The sequence below is a fragment of the Channa argus genome, chromosome 18, assembly GCF_033026475.1.
Source record: "Channa argus isolate prfri chromosome 18, Channa argus male v1.0, whole genome shotgun sequence".
Lineage (NCBI taxonomy): Eukaryota > Metazoa > Chordata > Actinopteri > Anabantiformes > Channidae > Channa > Channa argus.
In genome coordinates this window covers 286,078-310,347 of record NC_090214.1, presented here as the reverse complement: position 1 = coordinate 310,347, position 24,270 = coordinate 286,078, and the positions used below count along the sequence as shown (strand labels likewise).

Below are 24,270 nucleotides of genomic sequence, written 5' to 3'. Positions count from 1 at the left end.
CTTGAGTCCAACATGTGAAACATGGGTTACCTTTGTGTTTCAGGAAGTCATGTGGAGGTTGGTCCTGACTGTCCCTCTGCTATGCTGCAGCTCTGAGGCCTCAGTGACCTGCAGAGATGAGAACGATGGTGAAGTGGACTGGTGAGACATCGCTATAAACAGCAAGCTCGGGGTTAATGCTGTCTCAGATTTAAAACACTGCAAAAAACAGACTGTGCTACTGTAAGACAGCAGTTCAGAGGTAAGTGTGCCAATAGAGACAAGGGTTGGAACACGAACAGGATTCTACCACTATAGCCATGTCATTATTATTGTAACCATGACAATAGTAATCCTGTAACATTACAGAGGATCTTTCTTTACGAATGTTAGCCAGTCACAACCTGGTCTATATTTTCCATACTGAGATGCTCCTGTGGGTGGTATGAGAGGATACAGACAAACAACCCTCTGGGTGTTTAAGGTGGACTGCTATAAAAAAGCTCATTTATTGATCAGGATATTGATCAAAGCATTGAAGTCACGTCACCCTTAGAAAAACTAAAGTACCTGAGCAGTGATACTCACCATATACTTTTCACTTTATGATTCTGATCAGACTTTACTTTCAGAGACAGACAGCAGTTAGAGACCAGTAAACCTTTGGAAAAAGGTCAGAACACAGATGTAACATATTTGTCTCATTAATTTAGCTTCTGTAAAGGTAAAATACACAGAACAGGAACCAGTATTCACCTTAACGAATGCATTTTATTGTTCGTATTCTTTGCATAAACAAAACACTGAAGATTGCAGGAAGTCTCTGCTTCCAATAAGTCAATAAATAAATATATTCCTGATGTGTCCTTAACAGATACTTTGTATTTAGGTACATGTTATAAAAGGCACCTAAACAAAGCTCTTTCAGAATCCAGAATCACGTTTTTCTTAAAAAGTTGGGTTTTTTTAGAGGTTTCAGTGATTCATATCAAAAAGCCTCACAGATAACATCAGACCTGATTTAGTTTGGATCTCTCAGTCAGGCTGAAAAGATACTGATGACATGTTGTTTGCCTGTTCCTCAGGAGTGGTGATGGTGGATAAAACTGGCACTGGGGTCTGGCTCCTGCACAGCACACCTCAGTTTCCTTATGACAGAGACCAAAATAACTTCTGGCCTCCAACTGGAGCAGCTAACGCTCAGATATTTATCTGCGTAACGTTCTATTACAACCAGTTCACATTTAAAGGTAACGTGTTCAGTTACAGCTGCAGTGTAATCAGTGAAGCAACAGTCAGTGTGAGCAACATGAACACTGTACATGTGTCTGCAGGAACACACCTGAAGTACATTGGAGTGTTCCCGTTCGAACATGACCCACTATATTTCCATCAAGAACTGAGGGATGTTGTAAACTGGGTTCATCCCATCCTGTCAGATCTTTTCCAGCAGCTGAAGTCAAATCGTGAGCTTCACCTCCACAGCGTTGCTAAAAAAAAGATTTGCAATCATCACGATGAGATCTGTGCATGTTCACCTCCATTACATTATAACTAGTGACCTGTTACTACAGTAAATCCTGTTTGCTGCGAAGGCTGAGATGGAGGAGTAGCTGCAATCTTCTATTATAGCTTCCCAATAAACCCTAGACCTAAACATAGCTGTAAACAAATTTAAACAAATTATTCTTTCATCATTTGCTTCACCATATGTAAACACAATGGAAATAAGCCACCTTAATGTTACTCCTGTACAAATTGATTATCTTGTTGACAATTCTGCAGCCTCACTATGTTCAATACTTGATAGTGTTGCCCCTCTGAAAAAGAAGGCAGTAAACCAGAAGAGGCGATCTCCATGGTATATTTCGCAAATCCGCAACTTAAAACAAGCAAAACGAAAGTTCGAAAGGAAGTGGCGTTACAGAAATTTAGAAGAATCTAATTTAGCCTGGAAAAATGTACAAAAATCTGTCCGTGATGCCAGAACAGCATATTATTCATCATTAATAGAAGAAAACAACCCCCGGTTTCTGTTCAGCACTGTGCCCGGACTGAGTAAGAGCCATAGTTCTGTTGAGCCTAGTTTTCTCTAAACTCTGCGCAGCAATGACTTCATGACTTTCTTTATGAATAAAATTGTAGCTATTAGAGAAACAATTCATCAGATCCTCCCCCCAGATATTACGGATAGATCATCACGTACAGCAGTGCTAGAGTCATCGATAAGGCCCCAATCCCTGTTAGACTGCTTTTTACCCATAGATCTCTCTGAGCTAACTTCAATTATTACCTCATCTAAACCAACAACCTGTCTGCTAGAAACTATTCCAACTAAGCTGCTCAAGGAAGCTTTACCCTTAATAGATACGTTCGTATTAGATATCATCAATCTATCTTTAGAAACAGGCTATGTACCACAGGCCTATAAGGTAGCTGTAATTAAACCATTACTTAAAAAACTCTGTCTTGACCCAGGTGTTTTAGCCAATTACAGACCAATATCTACCCTTTATTTCTAAAATACCTGAAAAAGTATTTGCAAAACAATTATGTGACCACCTGTACAGGAATAATTTGTATGAAGACTAAGTCAGGATTTAGAGTTCATTATAGTACAGAAACAGCACTGGTAAAAGTCACCAACGCTCTTCTCATGGCCTCAGATAGGTTGGTTGGCTAGGTTATCTATCTGATAGATTTCAATTTGTTCATGTTAATGATGAATCCTCCATGCACACAAAGGTTAGCTATGGAGTTCCACAAGGCTCTGTGTTAGGACCAATACTTTTTACTTTATATATGTCTCCTTTAGGCAACATTATTAGAAAACACTCCATAAATTTCCACTGTTATGCTGATGATACCCAGCTATATTTATGAAAAAAATCAGTTAATCAAGCTTCAAGCCTACAAGACATAAAGGCCTGGATGTCCCACAATGTTTTACTTCTAAACTCAGACAAAACTGAAGTCACAGTATTTGGGCGTAAACATCTCAGAAATATGATGTCCAACCATATCGTTACTCTAAATGGCATAAGTCTGGCCTCCAGTACTACTGCAAGGAACCTTGGAGTTATTTTTGACCAGGATTTGTCCTTTACCTCACATATAAAACAAAAATATCTAGAACAGCCTTCTTCCACCTATGGAACATTGCCAACATTAGGAGCATCCTGTCTCAAAGTGAGGCCGTTACTTCTAAACTTGGTCAAGTTCCATTTCTGTAGTAGTCCCACAGAGATGAAGTGAAACTGATTTCATGACATTTGAATGCTTTTCTACCAGAAAATGCACCTTTAAAATACTTTGATGACACTGCAGTTTCATCATTTACATGGATTTCACATTGTGTAACTTTCTTGAAAGAGGCTCCAGAGGTCTGAGGAGCTCCAACAGACACACCACATGTTTGGCTGCATGTGGACTTATGGTCACAGAAATCATTTCACTGCACAAAAGTGTCATTGCTTTGATTGTGTTCTAGTGCAATGCAGTCTTTGAAAGCATGATGAGCTGCATGTGTGGTTTAGAACAGGAGCTCACGGTGGACATGGTTAGAAAAAGATCCTGGTTTTGTTTAAAGGTTGAAGCTACATTGCCAGGTCAGCTGTACCGGGTCATGGTGATGAAGGGATCAAACTCTCCACACATCAGATTCTTCAAAGCTGCATTGTGTCCATGTAACACAACTCCTGTGCTTCTCTTTCAGATGGAGAGCTTTACCTCACTATTATAAACAGAATTGAGGGGTGGCTGTAGCTCAGTTGGTAAGGCAATTGACCATGGACCACAGGGTCAGTGGTTCAATCCCTGCTCCTGGCTACAAGTTGAAGTGTCCTTGGGCAAGACACTGAACCCCAAATTGCTCCCGGTGGGTCAGGTGAGCACCTTGCATGGCAGCCACCGCCAATGGGTGAATGGGAAGCTACATTGTAAAGCGCTTTGGATTAAAGCGCTATATAAGCAACTATTTACCATTTACCAGTTGACAGTGACTTGCAACTATTTACCATTTACCAATTGACAGTGACTTGCTGGTCCAGACCTTGGGCTGTCAGGCTCTCCGGGCCCATTCCTTCTGCAAACCCAACAAACAAAAACTGGGGAACTGGAAAGCCTCTGTTGATCATTCCAAGTCGTGTGTCGCTAACGATCCAAGGAAACACTGGACCTGCAACACCTATGTGAACAGGGCAAAAACCCAGTACGACAGGCACGGGGGGGCACTGGGCATCAAAAACGCAGCGATAAAAACGGCATTGGGTTTTATTGATGGTGTTGAGGATTGTAAAGTTCAACACAGCGTGGACACCTCTCAGTGTGCCCCCCAGCCTGGGGCCAACCCTGACCTCTCAATGGGGTGAATGGCCACCTTGTTGGCCTTCTCCCTCCCTGTCTGTACCCCTCTCACCTATAAGCAAATCATGTATTCTCTTTTCACATGCAGTTCAGACCTGTCAGACAGTGACCAGCGACTGAGGTTTTCCGGAGACATGTTCACATTCAGTGGACAGACACAAAACCTTTTCCAAACATCTGTGGACACCCCCAGGTGTCTAAGTCATGGCTCCCTCTGGTGTTTGTTGTCTGGGGTCCTTCCACCTCTGGTCCTGGGGCTCCCAGCAGGAGTCTGAGGAAGTTTTAGTTAGTCCTGATGTTTACTGCAAAGGTCGACTAACAAAAAAAATTCACCTGCAACTAATATATTCATTCTTTTCATCTTCTCAGACTTCAGCTTCTCCAATTTGTTTCTGTTTCTGTTAGCGCAGAAGCTGATGATCTTTGGAGAAAAGTCATTTGCAGACATCCTGGCAAAGTTCCTATGCACTTAAATCTTTAAAAAAAAAACAAAAAAAAAACACACCTTTCTGCTCTCTTGCACTTGTATCTCGTGAACTTTGAACACTTTTCTGATAGGACTTTGCTTTGATGTTTTCTCCTTGACTTAGATAGACAAGTGACCTTGTACCTCACTTGTGAGCGTCTGCTAAATGACTAAATGTAAATGTAAAGTATAGTGTACTGTGTTACACTGATTAGTGAATATTTCTGATGCTGTGTATGACAGTACAGATCATCCACTGCACAAACTAAAGAGGATTTACTGCATGACTGTGTGTATTAACCTCTTAAGTACTTTGACTAATGTTTAACACAAAAAAGTAGTTAAAAAAACATTAAATCCAGTTGTGCCTCTTACAATAATGTCGTACGTGTTGTACGTTCTGTCTGTGAAGTGTCAGCTGGTACATTTTCCTACTACAAACTGTCTAATCACATTTGTCAACTTGGACCATTTCTTTTATTTCTCCAAAATAGTTAGGGAAACACTGACAGAAGGAAAATAGTGGTCATGATTGCGGTTGAACTGAAGGGTGTAGTTGATAGGTTGGCTGTAGAAGCACCAATTGTAGTCATGGTTGCAATTGTTGTGGGTGAAATAGTGGTTGGGACTGTGGTTTGAATGGTTGTAATTTTCACTGTGCTGGTTGGGGTTCCTGGGACTGTTTCTGTGGTACCAGTTGATATGGCGGAGCTGGTTGTAGTTGAAGCAACAGTGGTTGGTGCAATTGTTGATGCTGCAGTTGTGGCACCCACTGTGGTCATCATGCTCATAGTACTTTACCCTTAAATTAGTGAAATCTAAAATTACTGGGGTTTTTTTAGACGACATTACATTAACCTACTCAAACCCCGCCCATTTATTTTAAAGTGTACCACCCATTCTTGTAATGCTATTAAATGTATTGCTGTGTAATTATAGAAATAAAATCATGTGCTTTACAAACAGTTACTGTTGATGTCAGAGACATTACACCACAAACATCCCACTGCTGTCCAGTCTGAAGCACAAGAAAGGCTGCGAACCACTAACCAAGCTCAAAGAGAAACAAGGTGAATGTGGACTCTAACCTTTTAACAACAACTGCACCTGTTCAACTTCTTTGACAAAATATTTTTGTATAGTGACGATAAAGATGTGTGAAGGAGTTTATGGGTTACCAGTTTCTACAGATTACTGCTGTAGGTCCATCATGAATCCAGGCCTTTAAGAGATTCTTGAGAAAGTTAACTTCCACACAAGCCAACATCTTCCAAAATTGGAATTTTACCAGTTTTATATGCTAAAGGTTAATTACTCCACTTGATTTCATTAACTCTGAAATATTCCTAAACCTCATGTTTGCATATTCTGAACAGAAGGAAACAACCTGCACTAAAGAATTCAGGTTTTCAGGACACTTAAAGTGATGGGACAAACCAGCAGTGTGTTTTACTGGTTAACTTATGTGGCTCAAATGATGTGGGGAAACTAAGCAGCTGTTGTTTCACTCCAGTAGTTTTATGTTAATGCATGAACAGTTTCATTGAGAAACAGCTGTAAGACTTGGAGGGATGGTTCTTTTGGCAAATTTCTAAAGACCATCTACACTTTAAACATGGGAGGATTGGAGCCCTCATTACATCTGTCAGCAATATCCAGATACCTTAAGTTACAAAAAAAATAAAAAATTATGTTGCATGATTTAGGAAAAAATAAAACAGATTAGGTAGAAGGATCAACAAAAGCTTTGGTTTATTTTGATAAAACCACTTAGGGCGTTGTCGGGGCAGCGGACGTGCCGCTTGTCGCAGGCGATGTCGCCGTCGATGTCGGGGAGGCAGCGGACGTGCCGCTCGTCGCAGGCGATGTCGCCGTCGATGTCGGGGAGGCAGCGGACGTGCCGCTCGTCGCAGGCGATGTCGCCGTCGATGTCGGGGAGGCAGCAGACGTGCCGCTCGTCGCAGGCGATGTCGATGTCGGGGAGGCAGCGATTGTGCCGCTCGTCGCAGGCGATGTCGATGTCGGGGAGGCAGCGATTGTGCCGCTTGTCGCAGGCGATGTCGATGTCGGGGAGGCGGATGTGGCGCTTGTCGCCGGCGATGTCGATGTCGGGGAGGCGGATGTGGCGCTTGTCGCCGGCGATGTCGGGGAGGCGGATGTGGCGCTTGTCGCAGGCAATGGCGATGTCGGGGAGGCGGATGTGGCGCTTGTCGCCGGCGATGTCGGGGAGGCGGATGTGGCGCTTGTCGCCGGCGATGTCGATGTCGGGGAGGCGGATGTGGCGCTTGTCGCCGGCGATGTCGGGGAGGCGGATGTGGCGCTTGTCGCAGGCAATGGCGATGTCGGGGAGGCGGATGTGGCGCTTGTCGCCGGCGATGTCGGGGAGGCGGATGTGGCGCTTGTCGCCGGCGATGTCGCCGTCGATGTCGCCGTCGATGTCGGGGAGGCAGCGGATGTGGCGCTTGTCGCAGTCGATGTCGCCGTCGATGTCGGGGAGGCAGCGGATGTGGCGCTTGTCGCAGTCGATGTCGCCGTCGATGTCGGGGAGGCAGCGGATGTGGCGCTTGTCGCAGTCGATGTCGCCGTCGATGTCGGGGAGGCGGATGTGGCGCTTGACGCAGGCGATGTCGCCGTCGAGGCAGCGGATGTGGCGCTTGTCGCCGGCGATGTCACCGTCGATGTCGGGGAGGCAGCGGATGTGGCGCTTGTCGCCGGCGATGTCGGGGAGGCAGCGGATGTGGTGCTTGTCGCCGGCGATGTCGGGGAGGCAGCGGATGTGGCGCTTGTCGCCGGCGATGTCGCCGTCGTGGCAGCAGATGTGGCGCTTGTCGCTGGCGATGTCGCCGGCGATGTCGGGGAGGCGGATGTGCCGCTTGTTGCCATCGATGTCGCCGTCGATGTCGGGGAGGCAGCCGATGTGGCGCTTGTCGCCATCAATGTGGCGCTTGTCGCAGGCGATATCGGCATCGATGTCGGGGAGGCGGATGTGGCGCTTGTCGCAGTCGATGTTGAGGCGGCGGATGTGGCGCTTGGCGCAGTCGATGTCGCCGTCGATGTCGGAGAGGCGGATGTGGCGCTTGTCGCAGGCGATGTCGCCGTCGAGGCAGCAGATGTGGCGCTTGTCGCCGGCGATGTCGGGGAGGCGGATGTGGCGCTTGTCGCAGTCGATGTCGGGGAGGTGGATGTGGCGCTTGTCGATGTCGCCGTCGAGGCGGCGGACGTGGCGCTTGTCGCAGGCGATGCCGCCGTCGAGGCGACGGACGTGGCGCTTGTCGCCGTTGATGTCGGGGAGGCGGACCTGCCGCTTGTCGCCGGCGAAGTCGATGACGGCCTGGTCGGGGCGGCGGACCTGCCGCTTGTCGCCGGCAAAGTCGATGACGGGGCGGCGGACCTGCCGCTTGTCGCCGGCAAAGTCGATGACGGGGCGGCGGACCTGCCGCTTGTCGCCGGCAATGTTGGGGATCTACCGCTTGTTGCCGGCGATGTCACTGGCCTTGTCGAGGTGTCGGATCTGCCGCTTGTAGCTGGTGATGTCGGGGCGGCGGATGTGCCCGCTGTGGTTGTAGCTGGAGTTTTTGTAGTGCTGCCAGCTGTGGTTGTATGAGTGGCTGTTGTGCTTGTGGTACCAGTTGTGGACGAAGCAGCGGTTGTAGTTGGTATAGCCCATACTGGGGTTGTCATGATTGGGGTGGTTGTCATGATCTGAGCAGTTGGCATAATTGTCGCTGTAGTGGGGCCAGCTGTATTAAGTGTTGAGGCTTTAGCAGGGCTTGCATTTGTGCTGGCAGCAGATGAGGCAGTGCTTGTTGTAGTAGTCATGATTGCAGTTGAACTGAAGGGTGTAGTTGATAGGTTGGCTGTAGAAGCACCAATTGTAGTCATGGTTGCAATTGTTGTGGGTGAAATAGTGGTTGGGACTGTGGTTTGAATGGTTGTAATTTTCACTGTGCTGGTTGGGGTTCCTGGGACTGTTTCTGTGGTACCAGTTGATATGGCTGAGCTGGTTGTAATTGAAGCAACAGTGGTTGGTGCAATTGTTGATGCTGCAGTTGTGGCACCCACTGTGGTCATCATGCTCATAGTACTTTCAGGTCTTGTAGTTACTGTTGAGGCAGTGGTTGTAGTGCCAGTTGTGGCTTGAGAGGTGTTTATTACACTGCTGGTGGCTGCAGTTGTTGAGGCAGTGACTGGAGTTATTTGAGCAGCATCACCAACATATGGCACATCAGGAATGTCATAGAATCCCCACAAGTCATAAATTACAGAGTCATCAAACACCACCTGCTGTGATACTAGTGATTTGTTTGTCATCCCCGTTACTGTCAGTAGACTGGTGCCAAGGTTGAAAGGTTCCCATGTGTTCAACGGTGTTTCCAGAGCCCTTGGGCGAATACCAGGTCCACTTTGTGTTACTGTGTTGAAGCACGACATCAGCATCATGGACATCTCCCCAGCTGAGTTAGAATAAATGAGTTCCAGGACAGTTTGCTGCAAAACATTCAACCATTAGCCTCCAGCTTAAACTCTTATGAAGTAGATTAAATTGTGGTGGTACTTACTGTGTCAGCTAGTGTTAATATCTGCACCAACACTGCATCCGAATTCATGGGCATTAGGGTCAACCCAGCAATCCCACCTTTACCCAGGGGTTTTACTCTCCTCAGTCTGGTTCCAGGAGGCAGTTTTACAGTGACCTCAGCTGTTCCACACCTCACCAGTGGTGGCACCATCAGTGATTCTGCAGGATTCTTGCAAGTGGCCACACCAGTCATGATGTCCTGCAGAAGTTGGTCAAAGTAACGCAGCTTCAACTGGTGAAACCACGTCCCATTGGAAACCTTAAGAGAACAAAGCCAAACTATCAGGCAACATGACCAAATTTTAACCTTATTCCAAAGATAATTAATGATCTTTGATCATTGGAGTCACTGTCTTCAATGCTAAATATTGAAGTGACATTTAAGTCACTGATCAAATGTTAAACTTAGCATCCTGTGTTTTGATCATCTAAAGACATTTACATAAGACTCATAATCTTGTTCCATGGGATTTCTGTCTCAGCTCTTCCCTGTGTGGGAAGCCTCAATTTTAATAATGCATCATGTAAATTACTCTAATTTACAAAGTGGTTAATTTTCCCATTTGTCTTCAGTGAGATTTTCTTTGCTTAGGTTCATGTTTTAACCTAAATGAAAAACGAATGTATTTTAGCACAAAGGTACATTTTCCTCTAACAAAAAAAGCAGCCATCCAACATTTCAACAATTAAACCTTTTCCAGATACATTTTAATTCTGCAGGAGACAAATCACTTCACATTGTCACCTTTGCTTTCCAAATCTCATTTTAGTGAGTCTGAAGCTTCACAATGAAAATTGGAATATTTACCCATGTTGCCATCTGGCAGCTGGCATAAAGGAGTTTCAGCAGCCTCCATTGTCCAACGGTGTGCAAAGAACCACGACAGCCCTCTGATAAGCTACTCCTGTCTGGAGACAAAATGTGGACATAGATTTTACATCAGTACATCATTTCAGACAAAGTGACTCATTCCTGCAGTGGAAGCTGTAGCACGACTGGACCAAGACCTACCTGTTTTGTTACTTCACCCCTTAGTTCAGGTCCTTAAGTTGCCGTAATAAAAAATAAATAAATCTGGACATTCTGGTACAAATTGTTTTGCAGAGGACATTTTCAACCAATTTTCCAAATTTAGCCAAGAGCTGTATTTAAAAATACTCTAACTACTCTAATTAAACTGAAACCATTAACAGCAAAAAGCTAAAGCCATTTCATAATATACAAGTCAGTTTACTATTGGAGCAGGTCTATAAACAGACTAAGGATTAATTTAGGGATTTTCTTATGATTGTTAAGTCTGTTAAAAAGCAACAAGTTGCCAAACTAAATTCAAATCCCTGTGCCTCATTTTTATGAGTACAAGTTAAGGAAAGGTTACTCTGAATTAACTTAACCTTTTAGGCAAATAAAATAAAAAAAGATTGTGCACAGTCAACTGTGTGGCCAAAAGTCCAGGCCTGATTTTAATCCCAGTCTGTACTTTGAGGTCTGGTGGCAGATGCATCAGAAAAACCACAGGTCAGTAAGAGCAGAAGATGGACACCTGGGAGAGCTTACTTTGACTGGTCTCAGACTAAACTGGTTTTATGAGAGTCTGGTTCAGGTTTGTTTAAAGAGCAACACAGCTTCAGTTTCAGGCTTATATATACAGATTTTTTTATATTATAAATTAGTGTTGCAAGCATATTTGTGTCAAGCTGCAAAAGACTCAGCAACTCAACACAGGAGCCTCTGACAAAACCCTCAGGGATGATCTGGTCCAGTTTTTTATTAGGACATAATGATCAATCCAGTTTCAGTGAAGCTCAGTTCTCTTCATTTCACAGAATCCAAACCAGAAGCAGCAGGTGGCCAAATCAAACTCACCTTCCAGATTCAGATCAGAGTGTCGGATGAGCGAGAAGCGAACAGTGAGCGAAGTATCACTGCAGTGATACTGAGGCCGGCTGAACTCTGCAGATCCTGCAGCACCAGGACCTGAAACAGCACCAACACAAGACAGTCAGGAGTGAAATGCTAAAACAGAAGCCTCTGGTTTGATTCTTTAGTCTTTGTTAAATAGTGATTTACATGTTTAAACATTGTTGTTTGGAAGAACAGGAAGAACAGGGATGCCCGCTCTCCATTTGTCATCTTTCTAGAACTGCTAGCAGCAGCCATACAACATTTTGAATGTCAGAATCAAAGGAATCGAGGACAAATGCATATCAAAACATTAGTCTTTATGCAGATGACATTACTACACTTACAGGACCCCTACAGCTCACTAAAGGAAACTTTTATTAAGTGAATTTTCCCTAATCTCAAAATCATACAATAAATTAAAACAAAATACTTCCACTCTGTGGAGATGCTTGGGATTCTGCAGCACAGGAACCCCTCCTTCCATTTCATACTGGCAACATTAAATATTTAGGCATTAACACTTCCTCCAGGATCAGAGCTTTTAAATCTCAACTATACTCCTATATTGAAAAAAATACAAGACTATCCAGACGCTGGACAAACCTTCCACTTTCACTCCTTGGACAAATACAGTAAATTAATTTCTAACCACAAATCAACTGTTCTCAATGCTCCCCACAGCTCCCACAGATAATTTGTTCAAATCACTTGACTCACTAACATCTTACTTTTACTGGAAAAACAAGAAACCTAGAATCTCACTGTCAACATTACAAAATGCAAACAAAAATAAATAGACTTAGAACTGCACCAATGTAAATATCAGTTTCAGATCTCACTTTTTATGCCACAATCAGTCAAGAAATGAACTATTTCAGGACAACGCCATCTCCTCCACTCTGACAGCCTGGTGGAAAGTTCACAAATCACCACAAGTGCCTCGTAAACAGACCCCAATATGCCACAACCTAGACTTTCAATTAAACACCCCAATTCACTTTCCAGCATGGCAGCCCAAAGGAATCACTCACCTTCACCACCCAATTTCTATAATTTAAGACATTAATGGCGTGTGGGAGAACAGTTACTCAAATACCAACAATTAAAACTCAATTCAATCAAGAATGAATACAAAAACCCACTGCAGCCCCCTACACTAACTGACAAGATAAAAATCACTAAATCAAAGAAACTAATAAACTACTTAAGCAAAGACTATTACAGTCCCAATAGGAAAAAAAAAGGTCCCAGTGTTTTTTGCAGTAAAACCACAATTTGCTTTTTACCTTCCAGAAACTTCCAGACCGGCACGGGGAAGAATCCGCCACTGCTCCAGATCTCCACCGGCGCCTCATTGTGCGAGACCAGCGCCTGGAGTCTGGCCAAACCTGCGTTAGCGTCCCGATGCGATTCCTCTGCCGTGTTGACCCGAGCTGCGTTCACCGAACCGAGCAAAACCCAGACCATCATCACCGACGTCATCCGTCCGAGAGCCACCAACATGCTCCGCTCCGCTTTGGTCTGCCCGCTGAGAAAGACTAATGCTGCTAGAAACTGCAGAAAGATTCTACGGCTTCCAAACCTGAACTTTAAAAGGCCCCGGACAGCTGGACGCACCTGGTTCCACCTGCTAATTGGTTAATTAGAACCGGAAGTCGTGTAAGTCTGAACGTTTTGACGGAAAGAGAAAATAAATGCTTTACTCTGGTTCATGTTGTGTGTTTACCAGTGATGGAGAATCAGAAGCCTTGAGTCCAAACGAAGCAGCTGGACTGAAAACGGCTCAAGTGTTTTGAAACTTTGGATTAAAATGCAGAATTTGGCTGATCTTTGGTTTTTCATGTGAACAGGTGAAATCAAAGATGAACAGGAACAATAAGACGTTTTTGTGCTGCCCCTGTTGTTTTTCTGTTCACTAAAGTCACTATAGCCTGATCTTCTGAGGTATTTGTAGAGCATTCTGGAATCTTTCCAGTTTCATTTAATGTGTCTGAAGCTAAAGTAGGACCTACTGAACTAACAAACACTGATGTTACTGTGAATGAAGTATCTGTCAGTACTTAAAGTGATAAAATCAGCTCCACATTCACCTGCTGCTGGTTCCAGTCCACAACAAGTAGTAACTCTGATCATTGTCCTTTGGTCTTACTCACCCAAAAACAAATGGTTCTTTGATTTTTCACCTTTAAAATCTTGTTAAATAAGTATTTTAAAAGTTTTATTTCTTTGCTGTTTCCTCCAACAGTTTTCTAAGTAACTTTAAGTTCTTCAAGTGTCCTTGAATCTGCAACCATTAAACTAAACAAGACCTGAACTTTAGATTTTTACAGAAACTTTATTTATGAAGCTCAGGTGGGACAAATCTAGACCAGACTTTTTCATTCATGTTATCACGGTTATAAAATACCTTGTATTATCCGAAACTTAAAGAAATAAGTTTCTTACTGCAGTACTGCTACGTTTGGACTTAAAAGACAGTGTGCACATATTTGGATAAAGAATTTAAAGTGGTTCTTCTACTTATAATAAAGTACTCAAACTTTTGAGAGCAACTGGGTTGTATTTGTTCCATTAAACAGGTCTGAAACACAAAAACAGTTGATTTAAAGTTGCTTCAACATCATTTCATCTGTAGTAATAAGAATACACTTTATTTATGTTATATAATTTGTATTTTTACATTTTACATTTGATACATTTAGTTTACTGCGATACTTCTGTACCTCTAAATAATAAAATATAAAATAATCTAAATACTAATACTGAAAATAAAAAGACTCAACACATACAAAGTCTTCTTTCAAAAGAGAAAATTTGATTCAAATCACAAAATAATTTCATACACACACAAACACACATTAGCTAATAATCAAGTGAATCAAGTGAAGAGAAACAAGCTGTTTCTAACTCTCAGGCCTGATACAAAAGTCACTGCTGAGGAAAACGACTTCAGTTCAGAAAACTGGATGTTCAGGTCCTTTGAGTTTCTATACTTGTGGTTAACCAGAGAAGCTCAGGTTGAGCAGCATCAGCGAGTCACACTGTCCTCCACGGTGGGGGGGTCCAGGTAAATGTAGGGCAGCGTCAGGTTGACGTTCCTCGCTCTGATGTCACAGCTGAGACGTTTCAGGTCGCTGCGGAAACGAGCGGCCATCTCCACTGGAACCGTCTCAGTGAAATGCTGCTCATACGAGCCGCCGAGAGGAACCTGAAGGCGACAGAACATGCAGATTGTAGCTTTATTAGGAACAGCTCTGCCTCTCACACAGTGGAAACCTCAGCTCTCTGACCATACAGATCCAGAGTGGCTCTTCTTCAGCCACCACACAGCAGCAGTAACTGTCTGTAGTGACACTGTGTGTTTACTGCAGCCACATAGAGTGAGTTCCCTCTGAATTTTAAACCTGATCACTGAGGCTTTTACCCTCAGATAAAACATAGTGTTTCCTCTGCAAAATCAGAACGTCTCACTGCAAGAATGAAACTGCTGCTGGCCCTAATTACAACAAAAGAAAATTTAATAGGGTCTTAGCGTTAATGCTGCAGTTGCCTCAGATGTTATTCATCATTTTCAGACACAAAGACAACCCTGTCTGCCTCTGTCTGTGGGTCTGGATTTCGGCCTGTGCTTCTGTTCTCTTCTGGGCTTGGAGCCTTTTATGGAGGTGAGCTTTTCTCAGTATTTCATGTTTGTGGTGTGTGTGTTCGTACAAAGTCAGCAGGTTTTTTGCTGAGTAGGTAGATGGTGGCAAGGCTGTGCACAGTGGCGTTCACATCAGGGAAACTGTCCAAGAGGCTGCGTTCAGTGCAGCACCCCCTGCAGGCTGGAGGAGGCCTCTGCAGCCCCACTGGAGCGTTCGGCATCCAGCCAAAATAATCCAGCTGCACAAAAAGAAGAAGAAGAAGAAAAGTAAGTTAATAATGTGACACTGCATAGAGTCTGGTGATTTATCACTTAAACTACAGGAGTTTAGTTTTACCTGCGCGTTATTTACGGCGGCGTGCTGCGCTGATGCATTGAAGATCACCATGGTAACAAAGTACGTCAGCTGTGATATTGACGTGAACGTTTTTGGGAAACCTGAGAAAAACAACCAGTAGGTCGTAGGTGACTTTAAGCTCAGGAGACAAATACGACAGAGGAGGTCGTTTGTAGTGGTCATTTGTGATAGCGCCTGGTGAAATGTGCAGGGTTCATACACAGTTGTAAGCTTGAATTTAAGCACTTTTTAAGCACTTTAGAGCTGTGGTAAATTAGATACTTGCACAAATAAATAAATACTGAAAGTGGTTATCGCTTTTAAAATCATATTAAAAAGACGGCCTTATGCTATAAACAACTTAAATAATTTCATAATAGCAGAAGATATTAAAATAAACGCATTCACTTGAAAAATTATTTGCAATGAATTTGTTACTGAAAATTTAAGAACAAGTAAGAACATTTGTCTTTGTACTGTGCAAAACATGATTTGACAAACAATATAACAATAACAATAATAAACACATTGTTTGCATTAAAGGTGGTCATTATTTTTTGGTCGGTTTGGTGTATGCATATCAAAAGATCAGGGGTCGCCACAGCAGAACATGTTGCGCACATTGATTTGGCATGTGTTTTTATCCCGAATGGTGTTTCTGCCACAACCCTCACATTTTTTAAAGATATTTAACTCAGCAAGATGCTGTAAAAACTTTAAAAAATCAACTTAAGGGGATTTAATTGGTAGCAGGTGTTCCCAGAGACTAAATTCAGTCTTGACAAATAGCTGCTGATGTGAAAACACTTTTTTCACTTTGCTATAGCAATCTCAGTTGGCCAAAAGTTGGCTGGTTATGCAGTGGGATAATGTTTGCTGGACTTTTCAGTTGCAGAAAGTTACTAACATTACTGTTACTCTTAAGTAATGTTGGGTACATTCACTGCGTATTCCATAAAGGAGCAGGTCACAATTGACATGAAATACTAGCATTACTATACTAACACACACAGCATCTCTCAACCGTATAGCCTGCAGTTAGCATACACATTAACCTGTACGTGCAGCATTGGTCTAACGTTATAACATTCTACACTACAACACACCTTTCATGTGACCTGAAAGCTCAGACTCTACTATGGTGAACAGCTGAAGGTCTTTTCTGCAGAAGGCTCTGTGTAGATTTGCTCCTGTTTTTATCCATGCAATATTTTTTGTTATCGAGCCAACACTTATTAAAACGACAACTTCCGGCATGTTGACACAGTCATTGGCGATTCAGGGACACATGAAAACAGACCAACAGTCACAAGCAGAGATGAAAGCTTTTTTAAGGGAGCCTGTGATACTAAATAAAGATGTGAGGGTCAGTAAATAAGACACTGGCTGCCTTAAAAGTCAGTTTTCTGATAATGGTGTTTTATTACTATATTAAATGACTGTAGTATAAGCGGACTGGGGGTATGTTTGACAGAATAGGTGTGATCTAGACAGTTTAGGGAGGTGTTGCTTTGGCAGTACTTCAACTTTTATTAGACTCTCAGCACATGTTAGTGTTTAAGAGTTTAATGACTCAGCAAAGTACAACTAAATACAGGTAGAATTACTGCAGTTTAACTACGTTGATGTACCTTTATTCTCGTCTCCAAGTCGACCGAACACGATGATCTCATGAATCCAGCTCTGCAGCTCAGAGTCTCTGATGACATCGTCGTCACTATGATAATAGTGGTTGACCACACCCACAATGTACCTGCAGCCAATCATAGTACAGCAGGTTACCATAATTTTTTGTTTATATTAGTTATTATTGTCAACTGGAGCTGTCTGGAGAGGTGTTTGGGCCCATCCTGGCATATGCGCACTGTTATTGGCTAAAATAGTTAGTCTTTAGTTTAGCTGGTAGCCTGGCCTGAAGGGCTTTGAATTGTGTGAGGCCTGTACCACTGAAAGTCAGTGATTGGTCGACTATGGCACAGTATTACCTGGTATTTTAGAAAATCCCTACCAGAGAGCTCTGTACTTCAGGTCCCACGAAAGAAAAGTAGCAGCAAATTTACAGTGGAAAGAGGATTTACAGGATCCTTCAGATCTAACCTGTGGATGATGTCCCACAGCCGAAGACCATCATCACGGTAATAATAACCAGGGATGGCATCCATGCCACGCCCAGTGATGTCATCAGGTAAACACAGGTCACGATAGGTGAGTGAGGCTGACACCCTTCCCAGGAACTCCAACGCTGTGTCTCCACCCACTGCAGTGTACTGAATATTTAATGAGATAAAAAATTTTTTGAATGGTCTCTGTTAAAATAAAAAAGCGTTCTTGGGTTAAGATGCAGGTTAGTATTTGGGCATTTTCAATCCTGCTTTGTTGAAACCCATTCCTGTGTCCTCCATTGGACCAGGTCTGAACACATCAATCCCACCAGGTACAGATCTGAACTTATTTAATGGGGTGGCACACACTCAAAATAGGGTGGCACATTTGGAAAATGATTTAAAAATATAAAAACAATAATTTCTAAAGGACAAAAATAAAAAATAGGCTGATAGTGTGTTTCTTCAGTATCAGAAATGTCAAATATGTAAGTTATCTACCATTTTTTACTCCAAATAGTCAGAAATAATAACAGGTGGGGAGAATCTGCCTGATTTGAACTGCTAGAAAAATTCTATTGTGACAAAAACATGATGCCCCCTTAAATGTACATAATAAATATTTACTAATCGTTATTTATGTCAGCTTCTGATATGTTCCGTTCTACAGCAGTAACCTACTACCTTCTCACTCTGGCAGGGGGACGCACCTGGAGTGGCCAATCAGACTTTGCTGGCCTATTAGGCCCCACCCCGTTTATAAGAAAATTCACCAGTCCAGAGGTTAGCATTAAATCCCAAAGCTTGGAAATAGGTTCTGGGGATAACGAAATCCATTCCCCCTTAACTTATTCTGAACTAATCTTAATTTACCTTAACCCTAACCAGTAATCTGTGCTGTAGGGTCTATATGATTATACTTGGTAAACGTCATTCATTACAGGAACCATTTTCAAAAATGTGCATTTGAAATGTGCAAGTAATTATAATAAATGCTGTGTTGTCTTTGGGAATACACAACATAAAATACATGTTAGAAATTGTCCAATAGATGTTTAAAACAAGTTAAAAGAAAAAAGTGGAGCAACTGTGGATCAGGAGGTAGAGCGGTCATCCTGAACCCCAACTTAGTTGCTACTGGTGAGTGTTGGCCTTCCAATGGATGTGTATGTTTGTGTGTGTGTGCAGATAACCCTCCAAAATATGTACAGACAATTTACCATAATTCACTAATAAATAATTGAAATACTTATATTGTGGATTTGATTATTATTGTGAAAACCTCTTTGAGTAGTCCTCCATCAGAGATCAGCAGCTGCCGAGCCAAAGCATCAATCTCCAGGGTGAAACGGAAATGAGGGGCCAACAGCTGGAAAATGCATAACAAATACTGCAAAAAGTACCAACAATACTATTACTACACACAAACACATAACAGGCAGATGTTCATAAAAATACTGAGAATAAAATTGCAAATACCAAATACTAGAAGTAGGACAGCCTGCGCACGTGAAGGCTTTTTACACAAACGTACTTACAGAATTCCTATAGTACTATCACATCTACAATAGTGAAATATAAAGGAGTAATACAACCCGTAGAGTAGGAAATGCCCATAACACTGAAAATAATAAAGAATATTTTTTTATACAACTTAATACTTAGTAACACTTAGTATCCATACCTTGTAGAGGGGGTGCACCATTGGAAAGTTCCGAAGCGTTGCCATGGCGAACAGTTCTGACATCACATGTGTGTGCATGAAGTGAGAACGTAGCTCATGATCGGCAAAGTCTGCTGAGCGCACAAATGTCTTCGCTGTCAGCCAATCAGCTTCCAGGTCTTGAGGGACAAAGACTGGGTTGGATTCACCTGGAGACTGCTTCAACTACAAAGGAGCCAAGGAGTCAAGCGATTGTGAAGGACAAAAAATTTTAAATCAGGTTTTAATACTTGTTTTGTTTGTGTTTAGAGTTCATTGTGAAAATGGCAAAAGTTATGTCGAGATGAATTCCTAAAGGCAGTCGAATTTTTATTTCAATTGTTTTGATTTTCACACGTATATAATTAAAACCATGATGATGAATGTTGAAATATAATTGAACGAACTATTGACCAAACCAACACAGTGAAAATATTCATGTGGTACATACATATAATACTTTAATAGGTAAAAGTATTTAAAAACAATATTGCAGTCATCATATAAACTGTGTAAAGATGTATTTATCCGCTGATGATTCTATGTTATTTTCTTTTATGTGAAACGCGTGGTTAGGGGGTCAGAGGTTAGGAGGGTTTACCTGGATGGCGATGGGCAGGAACTTGCTGTTACAGTTGAGATGAAGCAGGACGAGTGGAGCCGTTAGGTAATTCTGCTTTCCATTCACAGTGTTCGCTGTGAGACCATCGAGTAGCTGATAATCCACCACAAATATGTTTCCTCTCTGCAGGAACATAAGCACACTAATATTGATAAAATATTAAGCAACAGATATTCCCATTTGTTATTTTTACTATTTTTTCTATTTGCATAGCATATTATAAAAATGAGTAAATTGGAATTGTATAACTGTGTTAATTGTTGATGCAGAACATTTGTTAGAAATTAATATTGTAAATGTTACATGTTGATTAAAAAGTTAATTTAACATTTTAAGTTGGAAATTTTGTATTTTGCTCAGATTAATGTAAAGTTAAAATCCAGCATGAAAATGTAATGTAATGGAATATGTTTCTGTAAAGAGTTTACATTCCTCAAATAATCTGAAAACAAAACTACAGAATTGTATTTTTTTACTGAATATTCATTATATAAAACAAACAACTTTGTTGGTATAATTTTAAGATGCTCTCCAACATTTTATTATCAAATTTTTTTATATATTTCACTGAAAAGGTAAAACTTTATGCACCCTTTTTACTCCATGGCTGGTTTGGAGCTGGTTCTGTGGCTTTAGTTCTGAATGAGAGAGGGTTGTTCACTAATCACAGAGCCGGTTGGTTGATCCCCAGCTCTTCCTGTTCCTTTGGGCAACACACTGAACCTAAGCACCTTGACCCACCTCGTGCCTTGGAACTGTACAATCTTTCTATCTATCTACTGATTCCCTTCACATGTGACCTGGCTAAAGGAAAATAATGCAGTGCTTTTTTAGACTTTCTAAACCATGTTGGACTGAATGGATCAAATTCAGATTACAGGGTTTGTGGCTCTTAGAAAATACATTTGCTGTTTAAGATGATTAAACAACTTAAATAATTCTCTGTAGTCACACAATGAAGTTGTAATAAAGTCACAACGACACAAACTGGACCCTTTTCATTTAGTCACCTCCATCTCTTGACTAAGGCTGCCTCCACCCTCTAGAAATGCCCCCATCATCCCCTCAGTAACTGCCAGGTTTGGCGGGATTTCTGTGCAGCGGCGAATCAGAGTCGGGTTGGCTCCATTCAGGAACTGGTGTCCAAAGAACCAGTCCTCCCTCCAGAGTCTTTCCACGAGTCCTGTTCAATAACCAGGTGGCTGGTGATTAGTTTGTTGGTGAGAAGTCGAATAAATAATTTTTTAAACAACAACAAAACCCTCACTGACACCAGATAACTAACACATAAAAAACACATTTTATAAAAGTTAGCAAAAATGTTTGTGCTATTTAACTTCTCCCCCATGCCTCCTCCTTTTTTACTCATTTTATCATAAGTCTTTAGTCATCCCCCAAGGGGAAAATCATTGTCAGAACAACAACTCTACAAATTTACTCAATTAATAAGTCAATTGAGTAAATTTTTCGTCATTTCTTTTGTCTGAACATAATTAGGACACTGAAACATTTGATCCCTTTGCAACCTTGTAGCAAACTATGCTGTGTTATTGATCTTGGTACGTTGCTGTTATTGTTGTTTTTTGTGTTGAGGGAAATAAAAATGTAGAAACATCCTGTAAATACATGACAATCCGTGGCTTGCTAGTCTGTTAGTCTGTTTTCATAAATTCAGCATGAAAACAAACAAAGTCATCTGTGGCTAATAATGGTCTCACTGCATGTTGGGGTCCTGGTCTGCTGGCAGAGCTGGTGGATCTGATGAAAATTTGACCAATTCTGCTGAAAACACAGGAAGCTCTGCAGATCCAGCTCCACCAGCCTGAACACAAGTGAAACAACAGGAAATGGTGAAAAAACTCTTCAAATCAGAAGTCTTTGTTAAATGGTGTTTGTCAGGAACGTACGCTTTGCTGACAGTCAGAATCATGTGTGTTGCCTTGGATACAGAGAATCGAACCTCAACAGGAAGTGACATTGCGTCATGAACTTTCATTGTCTCTGGGAGACCATCGTCGAAACAACTCCAACTGTGAAAAAAATGTTTTTAAATCTTTATATCGTCATCATTAACTGAGACTTTTTCATTAATGTGAAGTGTATCGTAAAGTGTAATGTAAAGAACTTGTTTTATGTCAAACAACAAACTGACAATATAACAGGAAACAAATGTCTGAAATTAATGCCCATGCGAATTTTCTATGTTTTTTCATGGTTGTCAACCTGACTGTAATTCATTAGGAACTAATTACTACACCACAAATACATCTATGTACATAACACATATGTAATATGAGTTTTATATATATATATATATATATATATATATATATATAGTATGAGTTACTGCGTACTAATCTGAGACTCTCAATCAGTCCTTCCTGCACAGCCCTTCAGCTGGTCATAGTTATCGGATTACAATAAATGAGAAGCTAATAAACTTGGTAATGAAACTGAAATAATTTCTCTTCTCTCATTGGTCAGTAGGATGAGACTCACTCAGACATTCAGCAGCAAATATCTCTGCACTGCTGCCAGTGCAGTTACATATATTTATACTTAAAAAATTTGAAAATGTTCCAAACTTTACTCACACATATTTTATAATAGAGAATATAAAGTTGGTGTCATGCCATGTTAACTATTCGTGGAAGTGGCACCATCTTGTGAGGATCCTGCTACCATTGGCAAGTTGGACTCTGTGTCAGAAAAGCAGATCAGTTGAAGGGTGCTGTCTTCCCTTTTGCTGGTATATATGCACTTTATTTAATTAACAGATCTTGACCATAGTCACTGGAAAACTCTTCATGTATTTATTATTTGTTTTTCCAAATGCCTTTGCTTGCTATTGCGATTTCATTTTTCCAGGTATGGTTCCCTTTTTCCTCTTCATCGACTCCAATTTCCACCATTTGAAAAACTTTTCAGCCGGAAAAAAGATGTGCAGATGTCCCATTTTAACTTATTTAGCAGGCCCAGGCAAACACACCACACTGATCACAAGATGGCGCCGGCATCCCTCAACGCTTAACATGGTGTGAGATAACTTCCCATTCTGTATAATATATTAACATACTACATTTTGATGATTTACCGATATGTTTGACGGCGGTATGTTAGCTCATTTATCCTCTGATCCAGTTCAACTGGTCGGATGTCATCAAATATAAACTTTGCTGCAGAATAAACACAGAAAACCCACAAAATATTTAAACTGAAAGAGAGCAATTCATATATATAAAAATATGTAACACAACAATAGAAATAATAAAATATTTTTTTAAACAAACAAATTTGAAAAAGACACTTTTTAAAATTTTTCCTTGTGTCTTTGCCACTGACCAATGGAATCCCTCAGAGCCAGCGGGGTTGAGCAGCTGACCAATTGGTAGCAGGGAAACAGTGAGACTCCACCCTCGGGTGTTGTCACAGCAACCTTTGAACAAAACCAGGCGCTACCTGTGGTGGGCGGGGCTTCCAGACGGACTAATAGCAGATCTCCGAGACTGGTAGGACAGTGAATCGTGTATTCCGCCTGGCAACAGAGTTTAAACTGTGATCTGATGTGTAAATAAACTCAGATTTAAATCTAACAAATTGGATTTTATAATATATCATGAATGAGATTCAATCATATTTTTTTGCACTAAATTTCAGTTTTTGTTTTTATATTTGGTAAATGGTCTGCACTTAATTAGTGCTTTTCTACCTATTGGCACTCAAAGCGCTTCACTGCTACATGCACTGCTTCTTATTAACCCATTCACAATTACACACACACACCGATGGGGAAGCTGCTATGCAGATGGCCAACACTCCCTGGGAGCAAGTAAGTTGGGGTTCAGTGTCTTGCTCAGGGACAGTTTGACATGTGACCAGAGAAGACGGGCAAGGAACCAACAACTGTGAGATTTGTGACGACCGCTCTACCTTCCTGCGCCACAGTCGCCCGATTTTCTTAATATTCTCTTAATATCATTTCCTCCTTCTGCAGTACTTACGCTTTCTTCAGCAGTTTTGCAGACGCAACACGTGTCCCACAAAACTCGACAAATCTGAAACGACAAAGTAAAACAGTTTAGAAACACTTGCAAATTTATAGTTTTATTCAAACGTTTTTCCGTATCATTATTTGTAATTAAAATGCGCAGCAAGTTATGACTGACAGATCTCTCAGCCAATGGAACGCGCTCGCTGGCTCCTTTGCTGCCAACTAATTGGATGGTGGTTTGATGAGCTTCGGTGGACAGAAACAAATGCTCCTGATGCACGACAACCCGATAAATCACCATGGCAACTGGTCAAAAAACATAAAATACAAACAAAAAACACACTTAATAAGTTAAAAGTTAAAACACTATTGTCAGTGTACTTCGTTTACTCTAAAATACTTCTGACATTCCAGTCTCAGAATTATTGCTGACAGAAACTGCACTTTTAAAAATGAATCTGTAATTACTTATGGCCTGTTACCAAATAAAATTAATGTGCGTTGATAAAGTAGAAAATACATTTTTCGTTTTTTGCTTTTCAGTTATTTTGAAAATGCTCCTAATACTTTCCATGCAT

The 24,270-nt window shown here is 41.6% G+C and overlaps 2 protein-coding genes across 4 annotated transcripts; one reads left to right on the top strand and one right to left on the bottom strand.

Moving 5' to 3' along the window:
• The first annotated feature begins 49 nt into the window (after window positions 1-49).
• LOC137104011 (plancitoxin-1-like) lies at window positions 50-4,873 on the top strand. The gene is made up of 5 exons (XM_067484805.1): window positions 50-141; window positions 693-703; window positions 1,032-1,229; window positions 1,314-1,413; window positions 4,013-4,873. Exons 1-5 carry the CDS (start codon window positions 50-52, stop codon window positions 4,347-4,349), a joined length of 738 nt encoding a protein of 245 aa, XP_067340906.1. The 3' UTR covers window positions 4,350-4,873.
• An 8,916-nt stretch (window positions 4,874-13,789) lies between these two features.
• LOC137104215 (polyunsaturated fatty acid lipoxygenase ALOX15B-like) lies at window positions 13,790-23,995 on the bottom strand. 3 transcript variants are annotated; one of them, XM_067485139.1, is made up of 15 exons: window positions 23,868-23,995; window positions 23,703-23,756; window positions 23,044-23,236; window positions 22,796-22,877; window positions 21,609-21,731; window positions 21,420-21,523; window positions 20,712-20,884; window positions 19,681-19,824; window positions 19,062-19,265; window positions 18,660-18,767; window positions 17,373-17,542; window positions 16,907-17,028; window positions 15,276-15,376; window positions 15,007-15,177; window positions 13,790-14,503 (listed from the first exon to the last, which is right to left on the bottom strand). In XM_067485139.1, the coding sequence occupies exons 1-15, from the start codon at window positions 23,991-23,993 to the stop codon at window positions 14,324-14,326; spliced, it is 2,055 nt and encodes a 684-aa protein (XP_067341240.1). In that variant the 5' UTR covers window positions 23,994-23,995; the 3' UTR covers window positions 13,790-14,323. The 3 variants fall into 3 exon arrangements, with proteins under 3 accessions (XP_067341240.1, XP_067341241.1, XP_067341242.1); XM_067485140.1 differs by having other exon boundaries at window positions 18,660-18,746; XM_067485141.1 differs by lacking the exon at window positions 13,790-14,503 and having other exon boundaries at window positions 14,514-15,177.
• Between the last annotated feature and the right edge of the window lie 275 nt (window positions 23,996-24,270).